This window comes from Amia ocellicauda, chromosome 16 (assembly GCF_036373705.1).
Source record: "Amia ocellicauda isolate fAmiCal2 chromosome 16, fAmiCal2.hap1, whole genome shotgun sequence".
Lineage (NCBI taxonomy): Eukaryota > Metazoa > Chordata > Actinopteri > Amiiformes > Amiidae > Amia > Amia ocellicauda.
Window position 1 is genome coordinate 15,159,238 of NC_089865.1, and position 21,959 is coordinate 15,181,196.

Consider the following 21,959-nt stretch of genomic DNA (forward strand, 5'->3'; position numbering starts at 1 on the left):
TTTCGTTATATTATTAATAATAATACAAATAATAATGTTTTGATTGCAGAGTTAATACGGAGCTGCATACTAAACAAGGATCATCTCCAGTTAGTGCGCTGCTTTCAGTTCTATTCAATCAACGCATTAATCCTTGTAAATAATGCATCTTAATTTTAACTTAGTTGGTTAAATGAATGCTGAGTTTGCTCGTTCCTCCATGATATACCAATTTCAGTTGCACAGCTTATATTACGTTTTCTGGGGGTCTTCTGTGCATTTAGCAAACAATTCCAAACAGTAGATGTTTTTTTAAACATTTTTGTTTTATGTTTCAATTATATAACACAACATTTTGCTGTAAAGATGATAAAGGTCCAATGCCTGCTGATACAACAGTGGCAATTGAGGGGCTTTTTATGACGGTTTTGAACTTAGCTATGTCCAACAACCTATATTTAAGTAATGGGCAGTATGCAAATCAAATGTTTTAATGTAGATAGGCTGTAGGACATATGAAGTGTGGATTAGTATTGAAGGCTTGTGTGGGTTTCCAAACAGTTGTACCCACTCATCATTGTGGGTGCAACAACAAATCGCTTTATTATTACTGCAGTAAACAAATATCACGGGGACTAAACACACATTCATACTTAAAAGGTAATCTGTAATGTCTTGCTCAGATGACATGGTTAAGTCATCCAGTAATGTGTTGCGTGAGGACGAAGCTCGCATTGCTGCTTCCGCCTTGATTTCCCTTCATCCCTAGTCCTGCGCCGCCCACTTGAATCACGTGAACAACCGGTATGGTACGCACACAAACCAATATAGTGTGCATGCGAAGTTGTGAACCAGTATATTATGCGCGCAATCCAATGTATTATGGCCTGTTTGACCCCCCATAGTTAGGTAGTTGTAAATGTCAGTTGTTTTCTGTTCTCTCAGGTTGTATTTTAAAAAGTCTTGAGCACAAAACTCTGTTGATATACACCTGCATAAGGCATTTAAAATCAAAGCTATAGTACCCAACATAAGAGGAGATGGACCGTATTACTAAATCATCTGTTACGATAAGACAGGATAGAAGAAAGATGTTCACAATGCGTTTGAGTGGCTGTAGGTATGGTATCCTACACAATAACCAACTTGCATAGAGAACGTTATCCCTGGCCCATTACTGTTGTGATATAGTGTATATAATATAAGGTACACACCAGACCATGCTTTCTCTTTATGAGAAACAACAGCCAGGTGAACTTATTACAACTAGTAAGTGCTGATGTTAACTCTGATTTACAATTTGAGTGAGTCAAACAGATCAAAGTATGAGCTGCCTTCTGAGAGTGAAAAAGAGTTCTTTGTCCCCTGCCCCTTAATATTCTGACTAATTCTGATGAGTAAGACCTGTGTGTTTAAATTGATCAACCATAAAAATGGTTCTCTTCATTTAGACCTTTTGGTGTCATGTTTACTGACTGTGCTTCAAACACTAGGCTGGAATAATTAATGGCGGGGTCTATGTAAACCAAACACCCACTAATGTTACATCATATACTTGATAAGATATGACTCCGTGCCACTTTCTGTTTATGACGTTGGCATGATTTCAGCAATTGTGCAATCTGCTGCTTGTTTAATATACTACTGTTGTGCGATGCCAATTGTGTGTGCCTTCATTGCGGCAATTGTTGCATCAATAATACTTTGATATAGTTTTTTTTTTTGTTTTTTTTACTGTAATTAGTCTGCTGTAAACTGCTAGGGTAAGTTTCACATTACGTTTTTTACACCTTCAGTAGACGTGTTTTGTATTAGATTTTATTGAAGGTGCGGCCTGTGATTTCACATTCTTACCGGACATGATTCTGTGTATCTGAGAAATCCCCTTCTGAGCTCACAGGAAAGAGAACAGGGATGTGTATGAAGAGTTTTATTTGAGCAGCTTGACTAAAACTCTAAAACATCACTCCATGCTTGCTTGTGAATGAATAGTGCATTTGATGGCATAGTAAGAATAGTGCATTTTTGGTTGGGTGATGTGTTAGGCTATATATGATTTAAGTAGTGTCCTATTATTAGCGGAAATAAAATAATTTTACTGTAATATTTATGCTAAAACAGCAATCTGATACACTCAGTTGTGGTTATCTGGGATGTATATTTATTCCTCATTATTTTGAGCCACTCTAGAGCAAGACCAGAAGATAAACTCAGAACAGAACTGGCGAATAATCAAAATTGGAATCTTATTAACTTGTACTTCATTTGGCCTTGAAACTGACTTTGATTCATCTGAAAGGCTGATCTTTAATATCCAGAGTGTAGACCGTGGATATTGACGGTGTATCTCGGTTTTGCAGTATAATCACAGAGAGAGAGTACTGCCTACAGCTACAGCACACTTCCCCTTATCATACTAGGACATTAGTCTGGATCTTCTGGTTGGAGGAAAAAATGCTCTTCCTGCTTCACCAGGGCCATGGGCACTGAGATGTGGAAGATGTATCCTTTTAGAAAACCAATGCAGCACTTTTTGTTTTACATCTTCCCCCATACCTGACATTTAGCCTTACATGCCGGGACTGATTTCTCTCTCGGGGCAACCTGCCCGCACTCTACATGAACAATGAGATGGGCACATTGCCAGCTGGAAAATATAGGCCATTATCTAAATTGAGGTTTTGTAGAGGCAGGAGCGTGACAAAAAACGTATAGTCCTACTTATCCCAAAACAGCTGTGAGCTGAAACTTTAAAGACCAAAAACATACAATTTTATTGTTATCTCATTGTGTGCATTTGGATCTGGGTTGGGTCAAGGATTATATTAAATGTAACTGTATTGCTTTCACAGTTCTTAAAGGTGTGGTATGCCATGGATTGGTCCCTGATTTCCTTGTCTTGCGGCTTTGGCTGAAGAAGCACATCCAGGCTGTACATTAGCCTTTCAGATATTGAAATGATTTTGTGAGTAGATTGTCCTTGTGGGTTGTGTGAAAGATGTATTTGACAAGCAGTGACCACTGGTTTCACTGGTTTGGTTGAAAAATAAAATATATATTAGAGCAACTTATATTAATATTATGAATTATGCCTAATGTTTGTGGCTTTTTATTGCTCCTTAGCTGAGAAACATTCGTCCTATTGATTTCGGGCAGATGGATATCAATGTGACAATGTGTTTATTGGCGGCCTAGCTTTGATTACAGCCTGGAGTTTGAACTGTTTAGAGATCTCAGCGCCAATATTTATTATATTAGAATTCTACGTTTTTTTCAAGTTGTTAAATATTAAATCTGTTATCTGTGAATGACGGTTACGTACATAACGAGAGGAGTAATACCAGGAACAGATTGACGAAGTGTACACATTCCTCATCAGATTACCTTAAAAATCAATAACAATGTTCTGTTTCTTCCAATCTAGGCAGACATGTCCAGACATATTTACACTGTGAACAGTTTGAGAAATAGCCCTGCATATTTCTGTTTATGCATTGTGGAAAAGTAAAGTAGAGTAACAAATCTTTACTACTGAGTGGTTTTAAAAAGAAAGTGTATTAACCGGAGTGAAGTGTAGCCATGTGTAGAAAGACAAAATGAGCTGGGAGCTATTTGATTGATGCTACTGATTTTGTTTTCTCACTTGCACCCTAAATATGTCTTGAAGTGCTGGGTGCATTGGCATATAAGCTTAGGCGTGGAGGGACAATGCACAGATTGCTTCTATCAGTACTTTGATTAGGCAGAACGTGGCTCAACAGTCTGAATATACAAGTTACCGTGACAAAACAGGCAAACAAATTCTGTGAATAAGAGTGAGCGTGAGAGTATATAGTATGTCGCTCTAGATATCTCAATCTTATTCACAGCTTTTTTCCAGTAGGCTTTTTTGTTGTTTTTTAACAAGCATTAAATACTCTAGCAAAAAATGTCTCATCTTTGAGTGAAGGTCCAAAGCTGGGTCTATATTTCGGAAGCCATCCAATATATCATTACGTATATATAAATTATTTCTAGAATCTGTGTAAAATAATAAAACATGAAGACTGATTTAATTATAACATGTCTAATAATAAATGGTTAGGCCTAACATGGACACTTCAGGGTCAATATGGATTAAACCAAATTACTTGTATAAATACAAATTGGAAGACCCCTACAGTGTTTCATGTTAAAGGATTAAATTAATAAGCCTACGTGTGTGTGTGTGTGTGTTATATAATATACACACACACAGTTGTGTTCATCATATGTTTCCCTCAAACTAAATATCTTGAAGAAATGATTGGTTTAAATCTGTAGTTACTTTGAAATATCAGAGCTTCCTTACCTTCTAAAACACCCCGGGTTAAAGCTGATATCCAGCTTAAATTACAGTAGAAAATACATTTTATTAATTCTCTCGACAGAGAAATTGTAACTTCTGGCTTTTTTCCCCAACAGATGGAGAGCTGCCTGAACTGAAAATTTTCCATCAGTCCTGCGCTCTGAAGATGGATGACGGTCCATGCAAAGCAAACTTACCCAGGTTCTATTTTGACATCGAGACTCACAAGTGTGAACCATTCGATTATGGAGGCTGTGGGGGTAACGCAAACAATTTTGAAAGCTTGGGCAGGTGTGAAGAAATGTGTGTAGTTAAAAGTAAGTTCTATTTTAACTGCGTTAATGTCTTGTAGTGAAATTCATGTCCTAATGTTGCATTCCTTATTACTGCCACAGATACGTGAAGACTTTTTCAAATAGCTCAGGTTTATATATTATCTGAAGTGGGATGCCTCCCTCTTTTTTTATAACAAGCAACATAGATTCCATTCCCTCCTCGAATTCCTTGGATTGTGATCTTTCCATTTTGAGGTCATACAAACACTAAACAGAGATCTCAGGAATTCATCCAATCCCCATCTGCAATTCTGGATGTTTTGGATATATCTGAAACATGATCGCACATGAAAACTTCAATTTGTTGTCTAAATCCTCTTAATGCCTTTGCCATGATGCAGTTTTCAGTTTTCAAGTTTTTCAAGATGGTGTTATTAGTAGAAAATAGTTTTTAATTTGAGCAAGTTCTTCATAATTCCAGATCTAAGAAACATCAAAGATCTTATTGTACTCATACCTTCTCATTGAAGAGCAAGCCTGCAAGAACAATTGGAATAATTATGATAGGAACTTTGAAATACAGACATGTAAGTTCATTCACTACATACACAAATAAATCCGCATGATTACAATTTGAAGGAAACCTTCAACCAAGTTTAAGATTGTTTAAAGTGTTTTTCTCAAACAAAAGTACTAAAATACTTGCATTAAACAAGATTATATTAAATATGTCATGCAGTCAATTACTTGCTATATATATATCACAAAAAGTACATTTTTAAATAATAATGGTAATATAGAATTAAATATATACTAATAAAACTAATATATGCAATGTGTTTAGAAGATTATTAAGCACTATCCATTGGATTAAAATGGTAAAAAGATAAAACACCCTCAACAGTTAGCAATGAGGATGTTTATTATCAGAATTAATATCAAGGCTCATAGTACATTTCAACACTTGGTTGGATAAACATTAACATAGCTGGTGGGATATCTATAACTAGTAATTAAGCGTGATATACAGGGCTGAGACCAGATACTGAGTTTTCCACTTCAACATCTTAAAGAATGCTGTGCTGTTCCACTCTGTCCAAAGTAAACATCACACGCAGAGTTACTTACAGTGCTGCGGTTTAGAGAATCCTATTTTGTAACCCAAGCAGAAGCAGGTCATGATAAATCTCATAAATCCCAAGCAACCATGCCAGATTTCACTGCAGCTTCATGAGTGATTTCCCAGAAAAACTACACAAGTGTCACAACCTACCACACTGTTGTCACGGTTTCCTCTCCCCATAGGGAATCATTAAGATAATTTGATATGAGAAAACGGATGAATGTATGTGGCAATGTGCTTTGTCTGTGACATCACCCTCAACTTTTGCTCTTATTCAGTTTCCTGAGTGATGACAGCAGGTCTGTTTAAATCATAGCTGTCCCACAGAGGGTAGAGATTGTCAATGTTTGTTTATTTCTTCAATACTGGAAAGTGTGTCTACATGGTACAATATAAAGTCTCTAACAGCAGACATATACGGCAGGCTTCACATTTATTCAGACCCTTGATAGCAAGAAAATACAGGTATATACTCAGTATTGTTCCATACAAATAAATCAAGAAGCTACGAATTGTATGACTAATGACATTGTATGGCTTGTATCAATATTTACTGAAAATCTTGAATTTTTCGGAATAATTTCAGATAGTTGTTCCATCCCTGTCTTTGCTTCGTACCACAACATTTCTTCTTAATCACGTTGGTGGACAGAATCTGCAAGCCCCTTAAAAGTTTATCACATAAACATAAAAAAAAAACTTAACCTTCTGACTTTATTATATCAATTTACATCCTTCATTTACATTTGTATTAGTCCTACAGATGCTTTTAAAAACAAAGCCCCATCTTTGGGGGTAATTGAGTAGGATGCAATATGGTGAGTGGAGCACAAATACCAGAATTGCTTTGATTATGCATGCTGCTTGTTTTTAGGTTATTTTTAATTTGGTCTCATTTAAGAGATAGATAATCATATATTGCTTCAACACATATGTATTGACTTTCCTCCGTCTCTCTTTCACGGGCATTGCCTCCTGTTTGTTCTTATAGCCTTGTTTGGTGCCACCTACCACCACTGGGGCTCCCCTCGGCAAATCTTGCAGCATTAAATAAAAACAAAACACACATGTACAGGAATTATGCAGTGTGACTGTGTACTGCATTTAAAATTTCTCCTAAATAATTTCTTCAAAGGAAGCATGGAGGCCCCAAACAAAAAGCCTTGGGAATGGATAATTAGGAGAGCAGCTGAAACTTGGATTATTCAACCACTTTTACTGATTTATTGTTTGGATAATGACAGAAATGAAAATATCCGTCTCCTTGAAAGGAATCGGATAACCATCATCTAAACACAACTTTGAAAATACTGCTTCAAAGAAAAGGATAACTAATTGTATGTCACTGAAGCTCTACTAGGCTCTCTTCCTACAATACCTGAAATGTTTTATTTGTGTAGTTAATGCATTTTTGAGACACACTCATTGAAACCAAATTCTTCAGTGAAAACTTTATACCTGATGCTCAACTTTAATTATGTATTATCTTATATTTCCCATGATACGTTTACTTGATTTCATGAAAGGGGCTTCTAAGTTTCTAAGGAAACAACTCTGACATAATTGTAAGAAACAGTTAGGTGATGTGAGGATAGGGATTCACTAATACAAAATTATACCGAATCACGAAAAAGCTGAGGCACATTGTGTGCTCTCGTTAATTAATAGTTAATGTGACCGGTCAAATAAAAACAAATCGCAAAACACTGTCTCAAACAGTGTCTACGGGTAAGAGAACAGCATAAAACAAAAATAGGCAAGTGTATAATCAATGCACATTTTAAAGGATGGAACAGGGCCTGCAAGGGAAAATGAGAAACTTCAAAAATCAAAACAGAAAAGCAGTGCCTTCCCTCTCATTGATTTAAGGTCCTTTACATATTAATCTGGCTACTCTAAACAGATGCAAAAGAAGCAATCAGGAGTGGTTGGCCTAGATGATAGACCGCCACTTAAATAAAATATTTTAATGAATTATATCCATAAATAAATTATTTTCCACTACTGACTAAAGCGAACTACCAGGAAATTAAGTGATTTTATCTATGGCGTGTTGGCCCGCAGCCAGCGATTAAGGAGCATGTTGCTTCCTATAGATGGTGCTAGGAAAATATCAATCATGCCAAATGGATTCAGCACTTTGCGTTTTGTGGCTAAGATCCAGCCTGTGTTGTTAAGACTACTAAGCCTTGTCTGTGGATCAACATTTTCAGAGTCTAGACATAAACAACTTCACATTTTAACCTGTTTAATGTTTATTATATGAATAAATGTTACATAGCAGAGTTTGTCCTAATGCTGTAAAACTGTGAATTATAGTAATGAACAAACAATTATCAAATGTAATTGGATTGCCATTGTGCCTACTTATATGACAATCACCTTCTGCTTTCCTTTGTTACTGTGGAATATTTAATTTATTTTGATTGTGTTGTGATGGCTTTTGTAATGTTCTTAGTGTCACTTTCATTTCAGCAGCCTAGATTATATTCGGCAGAAAATTCTATATAGGCTTTTAATGCTTCTATAATATTAATCAGGATGTTGCCCTACCTCCTGAAGTGTTCCTATTCTCTGCTTTATTTAATTCACTTCGTGCCACTTAATGCTGTTCTTTGTTCAGAGGACAAAAACCCATGCCATTTAGAGGAAGAACCAGGACCATGCCGAGGGATTGTCATTCGATATTTTTTCAACAATGCAACCCAGCAGTGTGAGCGCCTGCTTTACGGAGGGTGTTTTGGAAATGCCAATAACTTCAAAACACTAAGAGAGTGCCAGGATACCTGCCATAAACAGAGTAAGTACATACATGCGTCCATACATTAGGGTTTGCTTTGAATGACTTTGGGGGGTTGCCATAGGAAGGTATAAAGTGATGGAAAGTCTGTACCATCTGTGACCAGACTTCTTATTGGGCCAGGAGTGCAGAAACACTGTGTAATTGAGGCATTACATAAGGTGACTAGTCATTGCTGGCATCCAGAACAACTGGGCTAATAAAAAGCAAGAAAACAAAGCTAACATAATCAACAGGGTAATACAATTGATACAGAATAAACAAAAGTGGCAACATCCAACGCATCATAATTAATATTTTGTTCGGCTATCTTTTTGCTTATCACAGTAAAGCTGTATTGTTATGATATACCTTTGGCTCAGGAAAGCATTCTGTTATGAATCTTAGTGAAGCTGAGTGATTAACCTCCTTTAAAACTAACTTCAGGGATAAAATCACTAATAAACGCATCTTACTCAAATGCACGTATACTGCAGTAGGTCCATAAACACTATCATTTTCATTCCAGAGGGTAAATCATCAGCCACTCATTCAATTCAATAAATATGTTTTTTTGTTTTTAAAAGGTGATGATATTTCTTTTCAGGCCATTCAGATAAAAATATCTGAATTCCCCATGCACCATCATTAATATTATAAATAAATAATGATGTACAGAGGCAAAGTTGTGTTTCTTCCGACTTGTTTATTCTTGATAATATTCGTCTGCGTTAAGCCTTCAGATCTTTCATTAAGCATTGTACAACATCAATGCCGGGGTTTCCGATCACTTTATCTTTTGAAATATGAAGATATTCTCTAAAAAGGAGGCTAAATGAATCTTATTCCAATAAAGCAGGCCATTTCATTACAAAAATATTCCATTCTGTGTTTAATCAGTCAACATAATGAAGTATGCCAGTACTGAACAAATGAACGCTTCCTGTTTTCTTTCTGAAGCATTAACCAGTTAGATTCATGAAGCCTTGGCCAGTACATCAAAGCCATTTTATGAATGTTTAAAACAACTCCTCAAAATAACCCATGCATATTCTAAATTGAATATTCTTGTATTGTTGAACACTACATCTGTTTGCCACTGCTGCAGCTCGGATTGTATCCCACATGTATCTTGCATGCACTTTTTAACAGCATCAGTCTTTGATATGCTTTGGTATGGATATCCATTGAGATAATTGGTATAATTGATGTAGTTAGTTTAAACACATGCAACGTTTGAGCACAAGATACGCTGTCCCAGGATTCTCAGGACCTAATGATTGTAGATTTGATTAGTAAACAAAACGGAAGAAAAATATGGTGATTTCAGTAAGACAAATCTTAAGTATGTTAGTTTCTCATTTTATCTCCCGTTATTATCTTTTTTGTATAAATCTGTATTGTTGTTTATTATGATATCCTGCACCTTGCCACCTGGAATTCCTGGCCTGATGTCCTCTGATCTTTACATTCATTAAGTAAAATACAATTAGAAAAATCACCCATGTTCTCTATTAGCTATGGGAGATTAATGTATATATTTAGCATATAAAACAAGAAGGGAATACATGTATAAGTTACAGGGCTCCATGCACTTTATATAAGCTTACTATTGGATCCTAGCAATGAAATACATAAATACTTTAAAATATTGCCAACACAGAATTTACTGATCCACATAATATCCCTCATGATTTCAGTTTGAATTATATTTCCACTACAGAAAGGTCTTTCTAAAGGTGTTTATGGAGCAGCATTTCTGGAATGCACCCACCTAGTGAATCAGCATTAGGTTATCAACTTTAATGAAATGAAATATGTCCTTGGCTGCCCGTAGTATAATGCACTGCAGACTGGTTTTCCTATAAGTACAGTGTTTTAAAATGGTCCAGTGGGATTTATTACCATACTCTATTTTTATTATCTGACATTCAGTTTTTCAAATCAATTTTATTTCTAAACACTATACACACACACACAGACACACACCTGTATTAAGTAACTATTTTAAAACAAGGTTAAAGTTTTCCTATATATTATTTTTGGTAATATAATTTTTCTGTTCCCCACAAGTAACAGAGCAAGAGTGTTGTAATGCTTTTTATTATGCATCCAATGCTATCATATTACATTTCAGTACTTTACCACATCACAGCAGCATTTTTTTTTATTCATTATCTGTTCATGATTAATACAAGACAAACTTGACTCATTGGTCTCAAAACAAGACACATTGTCACATCCTCTTCTCGTGTTTTCCCATCAGAGTCTGGCAAAGCAGAAGTCATTGAAAAGCGCACAGAATCTGAGCCTATGTTTCCTGTCATTTCTGCAGGTAAGCCTTTTCTATGGGAAAGTGGCGATATCACAGTCTACATTATGTTAACACTTGGATTAATACTTGAAAACAATCAAGAAATCGAGGCGATCCAGAAATCATGACTTGAAATTGTATGGTGCATCAGCAAAATAAGGATTGTTTCATGACTAACAGTTTTCGTGGAGAATTGAGATTTTTCCTCCAAAGCTAGGTTTCCTCTTGGCTTAGTCTTCTCACTCTTCAGTCCTTCACTACCATTGCATGTGTTTTCCATTTCAGAGTATGGTAATCCACACAGGTTCTCGCAGCTTACTCTAGGAAACACTGCAGGCACTTTTATACAAGGCTCTGAAAGACAGAAACGTACAAATGACTCAAGATATCAACGGTGACGGGGGGAAAAAACTGAGGTTATCAGATTTAACAATAACTATAAACTGCACTGCGTGAACATATGAGATATCAAGTGCTTTTTCCTCCAGAGTCTTTTGATGTGCAGAAGGAGTTAAAAGAGGCAGAGAGTGTGAAGATTCAGCATGCATCTGGCTGACTTCTCATTTTTAGTTATGTACTGCACATACACAGTTTTCTACAAGTATAAGCTCCTAAACTGTGTGGGAAGACTCTGGTGGGAAAGGTGTATCTAAGTTTGTGAGTCTAAAGCTAATGGGAGGAAAAAGTAAAATTTTAAACTTTTTTAATTATGTTCATTGATTTTGAAATAAACATCAAGGAAAGATTATTACCTTCTCTTATCAAAGTTTATGGAAAGCGTCTTTATTTGTTATTCTTGTAGTTATAAAAACATTTTAAAAACTGTTTACTTTTCAATATATTATTTCCAAAGTCCCACATGGGGATTTGGTTATTTGGAATAATGTTTTTATAACACAAAGTTTGAGTTTTTTTTTGGTTTCCGTTCATTTACCTTTTTATTTATTGACATCTTGCCTATATTGAATGCAATGTTTGTATTATATTGTAATAAATAGTGATATGCCATTTTTCTGTTGACACTACTAGAATACTAAAAAAAAATGTAGGAAATTAGGAAATAGCTGAAAACAATTGATGAAAGGTTTGCAAGCTAAGACTTTCAGTTGAGTTAATTTACTACTTCTATAACTTTAAGTGTTTTTCACCCTTCGTAAATGCTTTTTTTATTATTGAATGGTTTACCGGGGATATTAGTCACTTAAACTGGATCAATAAATACATGTCAGGGATAAATATATAAATGCCTAAAGCAAAATAGTGGAAAACAAGCACGGGATGTGGCTATTTTTACCTTGAGAAACAGACTTGGTACTCTCCCTTCCTTTCTTTCCATTTGGAGATTAAAATACTTTCTCAGATAACTCTACAATCAAATGTTTATGACATTGAGCCAGTGGTTTCTTGAGCTTAGGAAGGACTCTTAAGGGTCTTGGGTAGTTTTACGTGAAGCTGCGTTTCGACACTACAAAGTGGGATTTTGGTCACGGCTATTTCAAGAATGTGGATTTCTAATGGGAATAACACATTTGAAATTACTTTTGCTGAAAAACTGATGAGAGGCTTGAGCTGTCCCTGGATGTTTCACTCACACATCTTTTTTTATTATTATTTTAATCAATTAAAAATACAGCAAAAAGGCAGCATTTAATATCTCCTCTTTCTGTCTGTCTGTGTATCCCTGAGTGCCAAACAGTAGGCCCTCAAGAACCACAGTCCTATGTTTTGCGGTTAATTAACTTTGTATGACCTGTGAGGTTTGAAAGTTGGATCAAGTGAACAGTTTCAGCTTTCGTTAAGTAATTTATAGTGTAGAAGGAACAAAGCCCAGGAGCCTCTACAACCTGCCAGGGTTATATTGAGCATGACTGCCTCTTATAAGGACCACAATAGGATCAAGCAGGTTATAACACCAAATAACCAACTACAACATTAAATGAAATGAAATAATGGGTGCACCCACTGAAAAGGAATTAATGTTGGGCAAAGGAAAAAAATGTATAATGTAGACAGACTACATCTTGTCAGGCTATGTAGTGAATGCAATAAAGGTGTTGTATAAATTATGTAGTTTAATACTGTAATGAGAAGATGAATATTTGTGATTTTTAAATGTATTTTTTATTAAATTAATGAAACTTAGCTGAATGATGTAAAGGAGTTTGTCAAAATAGGATTCACTTTTTTGAATGGCCAACTTAATATATTCATCTAATCCCAAAAGAATACACATTGAGATCAAAGAGCTGAAAGTAAGGCTTCATACAAAGACCCTTGCAAAGAATGATCTGAAACCAGTTCCCCGCAATATAAATATAACCCACAAGTTGTGACAAAATAGTGCCATGAACAATATATTTTATTTCTAAATTTGGCAATTATTTGTTATATACCTTCCTATGTGTTACTCACCATGGCAGGACTCTTAGTAATGTAAGAGAGATGTAGACCGATATACCCATCTTCAGAAATGTGCACTGACTGGCCATCTGCTTTTTTCCCCTCTGAGTCTACAGTGCAACCTACGCTATAGTTTTGTAAGAAGAAGACATTTAGTTTTCACTGCAAGTTTACAGGTACAGTTACAGATTTCCCTTTGGGGAATACATGTCATAGGGCATAGTTTTAAACCAGCCATGTCTGACTCGTAGTGACCAAACTGATCTATCAACAGAGCCCCCATCTTATGTTTTTTTATATATATATATATATATATATATATATATATATATATATATATATATATATATACATATATATATATACATATATATATATATACATATATATATATACATATACACTCACCTAAAGGATTATTAGGAACACCTGTTCAATTTCTCATTAATGCAATTATCTAACCAACCAATCACATGGCAGTTGCGTCAATGCATTTAGGGGTGTGGTCCTGGTCAAGACAATCTCCTGAACTCCAAACTGAATGTCTGAATGGGAAAGAAAGGTGATTTAAGCAATTTTGAGCGTGGCATGGTTGTTGGTGCCAGACGGGCCGGTCTGAGTATTTCACAATCTGCTCAGTTACTGGGATTTTCACGCACAACCATTTCTAGGGTTTACAAAGAATGGTGTGAAAAGGGAAAAACATCCAGTATGCGGCAGTCCTGTGGGCGAAAATGCCTTGTTGATGCTAGAGGTCAGAGGAGAATGGGCCGACTGATTCAAGCTGATAGAAGAGCAACTTTGACTGAAATAACCACTCGTTACAACCGAGGTATGCAGCAAAGCATTTGTGAAGCCACAACACGTACAACCTTGAGGCGGATGGGCTACAACAGCAGAAGACCCCACCGGGTACCACTCCATCTCCACTACAAATAGGAAAAAGAGGCTACAATTTGCACAAGCTCACCAAAATTGGACAGTTGAAGACTGGAAAAATGTTGCCTGGTCTGATGAGTCTCGATTTCTGTTGAGACATTCAGATGGTAGAGTCAGAATATGGCGTAAACAGAATGAGAACATGGATCCATCATGCCTTGTTACCACTGTGCAGGCTGGTGGTGGTGGTGTAATGGTGTGGGGGATGTTTTCTTGGCACACTTTAGGCCCCTTAGTGCCAATTGGGCATCGTTTAAATGCCACGGCCTACCTGAGCATTGTTTCTGACCATGTCCATCCCTTTATGGCCACCATGTACCCATCCTCTGATGGCTACTTCCAGCAGGATAATGCACCATGTTACAAAGGTCGAATCATTTCAAATTGGTTTCTTGAACATGACAATGAGTTCACTGTACTAAACTGGCCCCCACAGTCACCAGATCTCAACCCAATAGAGCATCTTTGGGATGTGGTGGAACGGGAGCTTCGTGCCCTGGATGTGCATCCCACAAATTTCCATCAACTGCAAGATGCTATCCTATCAATATGGGCCAACATTTCTAAAGAATGCTTTCAGCACCTTGTTGAATTAAGGCAGTTCTGAAGGCGAAAGGGGGTCAAACACAGTATTAGTATGGTGTTCCTAACAATCCTTTAGGTGAGTGTGTGTGTGTGTGTGTATATATATATAAAATCTCTGGAAGAAATATTGAATTATTGTGTTACAATAGAGCTTTAATGAATTATATTGGGAGCAGGACCAATAACTAAAAGAGCGAGTAAACTCCTGACCCCAGATATATTATTAGTTGTAAACAGTAAATGTCAAAATAAGTGAGAGAAATACTGCTGGGAACTACTGTAGCTCAGAGAATATTTTTTCTCTGCCTTCAAGACACCATCATGAAATTACCTTTTCGGTAGTAGGTTGTGTTGATGTGAAATGAATATTTTTTGGTAGACTCGGGACAGCTATTACAAGAACACCACAGACCCAGGGGGGGAAATTGAGCTGGATGAGAGAATGTTTAAATAAATGCTTTTGTGACCTTTTTCAATTTGAAAATATTCTTAAAAAATAAAAAATAAAACTATAATAATCCTTCATTCTAAAATAGAATTATCGTATCACCTACTGTGCTTGAAACTTGTGAATTTCCATTCCTCCAGTGCAACTTTCCTCCTGTGAAGTACAAAACCAAGAGTCCAGCAAATATAGCTTTTCCATTTTATAGTCTATGTAAGGAATTTATACACAGAAAATATACAGTCAAAAATCTGACAGTTGTGTTTTTATTCAAATGTTTGAATATATAGAATTACTTAGGGCTATTTGGACCAGCTCCAAGGTCAAGAAGTTGCTTTTTAGAAAACACAAAAAGGGCAGGACCTATATTATAAAGTTAATAAACTAAATGTGGTATTTTTGTATTTATTTTTTATAGATTTTGTCACTCTGACTAATTCTTCACGTCCACATGCCTCCAAATATATGGGTAAGTAGCCTACATTGACTGTTAAAATATTTCATACTTTTTTTCTTTTTTTTTAAAGAAAGCATATGCCTGTTCTAACTTAGCATCAGTGTAAGATGTGTAACAGTACACTCTTATTTATTTTTTGCAGTGGGTTTGCATTAATCTTTCCAATGAACAAATTAACAGAGATGCTTAAGTGACTTAGTAAACAACCAGTGCTTCAGGGGTCAAAGGCAAATATTGAAATTCTCGCCCTTACCCTTGACCATGTTCAGTGATTTACTGAAGTGATGAACATCATCACAGAAATGGAACAGTGCCTGGTACAGAATTTCAGGCATGAGATAGTAACACACAATGGTATCCAGCAATAAATCCTGCTTGCCATCTGTTCTTTCATCTCGTTTTTTGGTTTTGTTTTGTTTGTTTTTCATATTTAATAGTGCCAAGTATATTTTGCATACATAAATAAGAAATCTGTAGTATTTTTTAAGCTATTCTGTTTTAGTCTTTTTGAGCTCAGCCTCTATCATTCCAGTTTCAATCTCGGAGTAAGCATTTTTCAGGAGTTATGCTATACTGCCTCCTTGTGCCCTTACAGTGTCCTAATTAATGCTTTTTCCTCTGTTGACCTTATTGCTGGTACTGTAAAGAGGCCTCAGTTTGTGTGTTATTTATAAAATGATGAAAACTATAGTGTTTTTATTCTATCAGGGTTATGAGCAAAATCTTATTTTGGGCTGTACACAGAGGGATATTTTAATGCTCTTATTTTATAAGTCACACTGGATAAGGGTGTCTGCTAAGAAATAAAATAATATTATTTTACAGTTTGTACACATCCTTTATCTTAGAAGAACAGACATTTTGAAATGCCTTCTATTATTTCCAAAAATAGACATCTCTATTGATTATGCATTTCATTTTTGAACACCTGCAACATTTATAAACCGTGTACAATTTTACATACATCACAAATTATTAATGTATCATTTATTTATTTATTTTTATTTTCTGTGCTTATTTTGAGCCATGTACGAGTTCAAAGTCATTTTATTTGTGAATACAGTAAAATGTTTAATCGTTTTTAATGGTTAATCAATGCTGGTACATATGCTTACCGGGTCAAAATCACATGAATCTCAATATCTTAGTATGACTTGTTTACTCATTAATCACCGGAATGCACAGAGTTTGTGATGTTAGGTGATGCTGCCAAAGAAAGTGTGATTCATTCCCTGGGTCTTTCCAATTAAGTAACAAAAGTGACATCGCTGGAAACAGATAATAGTCACTGTAATGGATCATGGTTAATGCATGAACTCAAAGGCTCATTTGTTTTGCTTGATGTCACTGTGCTCAAGTTTTACTTTATACTGGCATGTAATACTCTGTTATATCCCAAGGCCTGAACATGATATTTCATCATAAATACGCAGGAAAGATTTTTCCATCATATTGGCTCCCACCTATTACAGATTGTTCTCAATTTATGGCCTTAGTCAGCCGAGTTATCCGCTGGGTGTTCCTGGATTGGTCTGATCTGTTAACAAGAGGTTTGCAGCTGTCTTGATATTTCACACTGACCCCGGGCAGCCTCCCAATTTCTATTACTGAGCTGTTTGAACTTGCTCCATTCAAAGGCTGCTATTTGGCTTGACTGAGTGTGGGGTCAACCTGCCTATTCTAAGACTGCTGGCTATCATTTTCAGTCTGGTGATTTGGCACAGCAGGATTCAGTGTGTTTTTCACATTGATAAAGAGGAGGTAAAAAGAGATTTGGCCCTTGTCATTCTAGCATCAATCAGACACATTTATGTGCATTGATATATATATGTTTGAACTGATTCATTGCACTCATAAGGTTTGGAGAGGATACATGCAATTCTTCTATTATTAATTAAGTCTTTACAAGTTCAAGTGGCCATCTGTGCCACACCTGGTTTTAACTATTGTCTGCAACACTGATGTTTACTTTGTGGTTTCCAGATTCCGACAAACCAGATTTCTGTCTAAGTTGCGCAGACCGAGGCACCTGTGATGGTTCTGTGAAAAGATACTTATATAATCCCAAGACGAACAGATGCCAGGCTTTTGTGTACAGCGGATGTGGAGGAAACCAGAATAACTTCACCTCCAAGAAGGACTGTAGAAAAACTTGCATGAAAGGTATTTATCAAAAAGCTCCTCAACAAAAGTATCTTTTTAATATATAGTTGAATGGATTCTTATATATACAATAAATAAATAAATAATAATTCACAATATATGTTTGATTATTTTGGTAATCAAATGCAATATATATGTTTTTAGTTTTGCTAAAGCTCTGCACAGTACTGAACACTTAGGGATTTAGTGTTGAACATTCACTGTACATATATCAGTTTTATTTGCTATAAAACTTGGGTTTGAAACTTCATTTGAATGAAATGTCACGTTAGTGGGTGGCTGACTGGTAGAGGAGAGCAGAATTATTTATAAATTCAACCAACAATCATGAAAGAAGGTAAAACAACATGAGTAAAATCACTTTGTTTGCATGAGGTTTTAGATAGTAACAATATTTTTGTTTATAGGCAAATAATCTTTCTTTGTTAATCTAAAGTGTATTTGAAAATGTCTGACAAGTATGCTCTGAAATAAAGTATCTAGGCTCTTCTTTATAAACATCCAGAAATCAACAGTATCCCTAGAATTCGCCATACACAAGAACTGTCATATAATTGTAATTTGAAGCACTAAAAACACTATTGAAGTTTGAAGATAGTGACCAGAGTTGAACAGATGTAAACAGAAACAGCGTTATTTACAAATCACATACACTAAATACTCTGTTGGGTTGTATTGACTGCCATTATGCAACACACTTCATTTCTAAAAAGAACTGAGTAGCAAAGTAGGTTCAAACTCCTCTTTCCTAATTAACCATATCATTTTGTCAGATGATGTCTTCCCACTTTATAGCAAAAGCAGATTATGTAAAACCAAAAAATGGCCTCGGACATTTGAAAGACATTTGAATGTGTAAGTGTGCGTTTTGTGTTTAGGTGCTCATGTGACAAGAGGGAAAATACGAATAAAGAAGAAGAACGTCAACATCCTTGTCAAGCCTTGAAAAACACGTGGAACAATGGCAGTAAACGTCAACACTACTTACTCTCAATTAAAGTAGTTTAACCTCTCTCTGAATTGTTTTATAATATGTTTAAAATATACTCTTCTTGTCAACATGTTTATTTAACATTTAATGAATTTGACAAGCACATTCTTTACCTTTAACAACAAAGTGCAAGAACTTGTCTGATAACTGTATTACTAAAAACTGTGTTTTTATACTGATATTTTTGAGCCAACTAGAACAAAATAAGGAAACCGCAACATATTTTATATTCAGAAAAATATAATGGTGATAGGTGTTTTTGGTTTGTTTTTTGCTTCTGTGCATGTTTATAAAGAATGTACTTGTTAGCCGTTTAAATGCAATGAACAAAAATAAAAGCGAAAGGTTTCTTTATTTTTGAAGCCTGTAATTGTTTCATAAGCGAGTTATCAACGACTTTCCTCTATCCAACCAAAATTCTGCCGCAAAAACAAATCAACAATGAGACCTTTTCTAATTAATTCCAAATCCATTCCTGTGCTAATGGGATTTATTTCTTCATTTAGATCTTGAATTTCTGATTGTTTCTAGGGGGAGAAAAATATACATTTCTGTGTAATTCAGCTCAGTTGTGATCAGCCAGTATGCTGGCACAAAATTGAGTGTTCAGTGATTTGTGACAAATATATTCTGAAATACTCTGAACCGTGAACAGGTGGCTCTTCTACTAGGACTTGGAAATCCTGATTCTGAGCAAATAGGCGGGTGTAGGGTTTTCCCTCATCGAAAAAAACTTTCTAATGCTGGGGTACTTATGGATATGTAATTATTATATTTTACCTTCTTCCACACAGCCGTGTAACTCCATTATTTAACAGTCCTCCTCTTCTCTCTTTCATGCTAAACTTTTAAAAGAACTGGGCAATCAGGGCTGACTTTTCCATATGGTCACATGACTCTCTGGGCATAGCAGTTAAATTGTCTGCAGTCTGAGTGGCTGGGAAAAATAAACTCCAGTCCTTCCAATGCAGATTGGTGTTAATTGTTTTAATTTGTTAGTTAAATTGAAATAATCAAACAATGTAAAGATTGGGCTTGAATTACACTTGGAGCATATTATATAGCAGATCATTCTGAACTATTGCAAACATACATGGTATTTGGCAAGGTATTTTTTGACATGTTAATCCAAAGACAACTTGTAGACAATACAGTTCTTTATAGTTAGGAATGTTTTATATTGGTAGAAATAATGGAAAAGCACTTTCATTGTACACTGTAGGTGCTTCAGTTTTTCTTTGCATCACAAGAGGGCAGTATTGCTGTATCTTTTTGTGTGAATTTGTGATTTTTTTGGAAGTAATGAGAAAAAAGAACAACATTGTAACAAGGTGAATTTCTCTTGATGCCATAAGGAAACTTGGATATTTTTATTGCATTATTTGTTACATATTTTAATATCAATGCTACAATAACAACAACAAAAAGGTTCAAACTAGCATTCATTGCAATCACCATCATATGTGTTGTAATTTTCACAACTTTTAATTTACAATTATGATCCATTATCTATCCCTCTCTGGTTGGTGAGCCTCTCATAACTCAAAAAGTGCAAAATAAATGAATGTTTTGGGTTTCATACATCTTGAACCTTGCCTTTCTAAGGAGAAAATTACAATTGCCAAACACACAAATAACAAAAATATGTATTCTTATACTACATACATGCATGCATACACTGCCTTGCAAACGTATTCAGACCCTTCTTATGGTGTCCCATTTTTTGGAAATTCCAAAATGATGCATACATGTTTAAATAAACTTATATTAAAGAAAATAAAACCCTGAATGCTCCAACTGAAGAATTCTAAGGGTAGGATAAGTTAGTCACAAAAAACTGAATTAGAAAAAAATATATATGTTGATTGCATAATTATCCAGGCCTGTCAACTAAATTTTTGGTGGAAGCACCTTTGGCAGCAATGCCAGCTGCAAGTCTTATTAGGTAAGTCTCTACAATCTTTTTACACCATCTTTGTGCATTTGTTTTTACCATTCTTGGCACATTCACTCAAGCTCTCTCACGTTGCTGAGGGATCGCTGATGGACAGTAGTTTTTAAGTCTTTCCACAGATTCTCAATAGGACTTGGTCAGGACTTTGACTGGGTCACTCAAGGCTAACAAACTTACATGACCAAAGTCCCTGCTGAGGAGAAGTCCCAATAGCATGATGCTGCCACCACTATGCTTGACTGTAGGGATGGAGTCAAATGGGAGATGTGCTGTGTTGGGCATCAAATGTAATGCTTTGCATACACAAATAAGTTCAAATTTGCAAATGTTTTGCAGGATCACTCAGGTGATTGAGATGGACATTGCAGAACTCTAGCTCTTTCAAAGTTGTCGTTGGCCTGACAATGGCATCCCTCACCAGTTTCCTCCTTTTCAAGTTGCTCAGTTTGGAAGGACCTTCTGATTTAGACAGTGTCTGTGTGATACAATGCATCATCCGTTTCTTGATTGATGATCGAGTACATTATGCTCACAGGGATATGCATCACAATATTTGTGCACCCTTCTCCTGATCTGTGCAACCCTGACTTGCATTGAAAGCTCCTTGGTCCTCAATTCACAACCTGACCAAGGAACCTCACCGAGACAAGTGTGTTTTTTTCTGAAATCCTGAGAACCACTATTCTTGCACACAATCCAAATAATTGTGTGGCTCGTGAAGGTCATTTTGTGCACCTGAATGAATTTAAGTTTGCACGCGGGAACGGGTTCGAATACATATCCAATCATGACTTTTCAGTTTGTATTTCATATTAATCATACATTTACTTCTTTCTTTTTGGTTTTGCTTTGAATATGTGAATACGGTGGTGTAATAAACACATATGAATTCCTACTTCAAAGTGTCATGATGCCAAGGTTTATAAAGCAACCAAATGTGAAAATGCTGAGAGGATCTGAACACATTTGCAAGGCATTGTACTTACCAAAGCACCAACTGTTACCTTCAGGATCAAGAACAAAACATGTACACAGAACAGCAGAACCTGGTGTGGGTTGAAGACCCTTTCGTGTGTGAGGGGTGTTTCACTGTGAAACTGGCACTGTGATGGGTGTATGGGGGGAGAAAAGTGGCCAAGAAGGCCATGTGTCTCTAGTGCAGGCGGGGTCTTTTGTGATGCAACAGGAAGCCACTGTAGCTGATCAGTTACAATCTGACAGCAGCTCC

At 35.9% G+C, this 21,959-nt stretch overlaps 1 protein-coding gene across 1 annotated transcript in view; it reads left to right on the plus strand.

The window, feature by feature from the left end:
- Positions 1–19,131, plus strand: part of tfpia (tissue factor pathway inhibitor a) — a 32,977-nt gene extending 13,846 nt beyond the window's left edge. The window contains exons 2-7 of the mRNA XM_066687818.1: positions 4,423–4,623; positions 8,328–8,504; positions 10,750–10,818; positions 15,585–15,635; positions 17,607–17,786; positions 18,665–19,131. Of these exons, the coding sequence (XP_066543915.1) occupies positions 4,423–4,623; positions 8,328–8,504; positions 10,750–10,818; positions 15,585–15,635; positions 17,607–17,786; positions 18,665–18,732 (746 nt within the window). The 3' untranslated portion in view covers positions 18,733–19,131. The remainder of the gene's footprint in view (positions 1–4,422; positions 4,624–8,327; positions 8,505–10,749; positions 10,819–15,584; positions 15,636–17,606; positions 17,787–18,664) is intronic.
- The last annotated feature ends 2,828 nt before the right edge of the window (positions 19,132–21,959 follow it).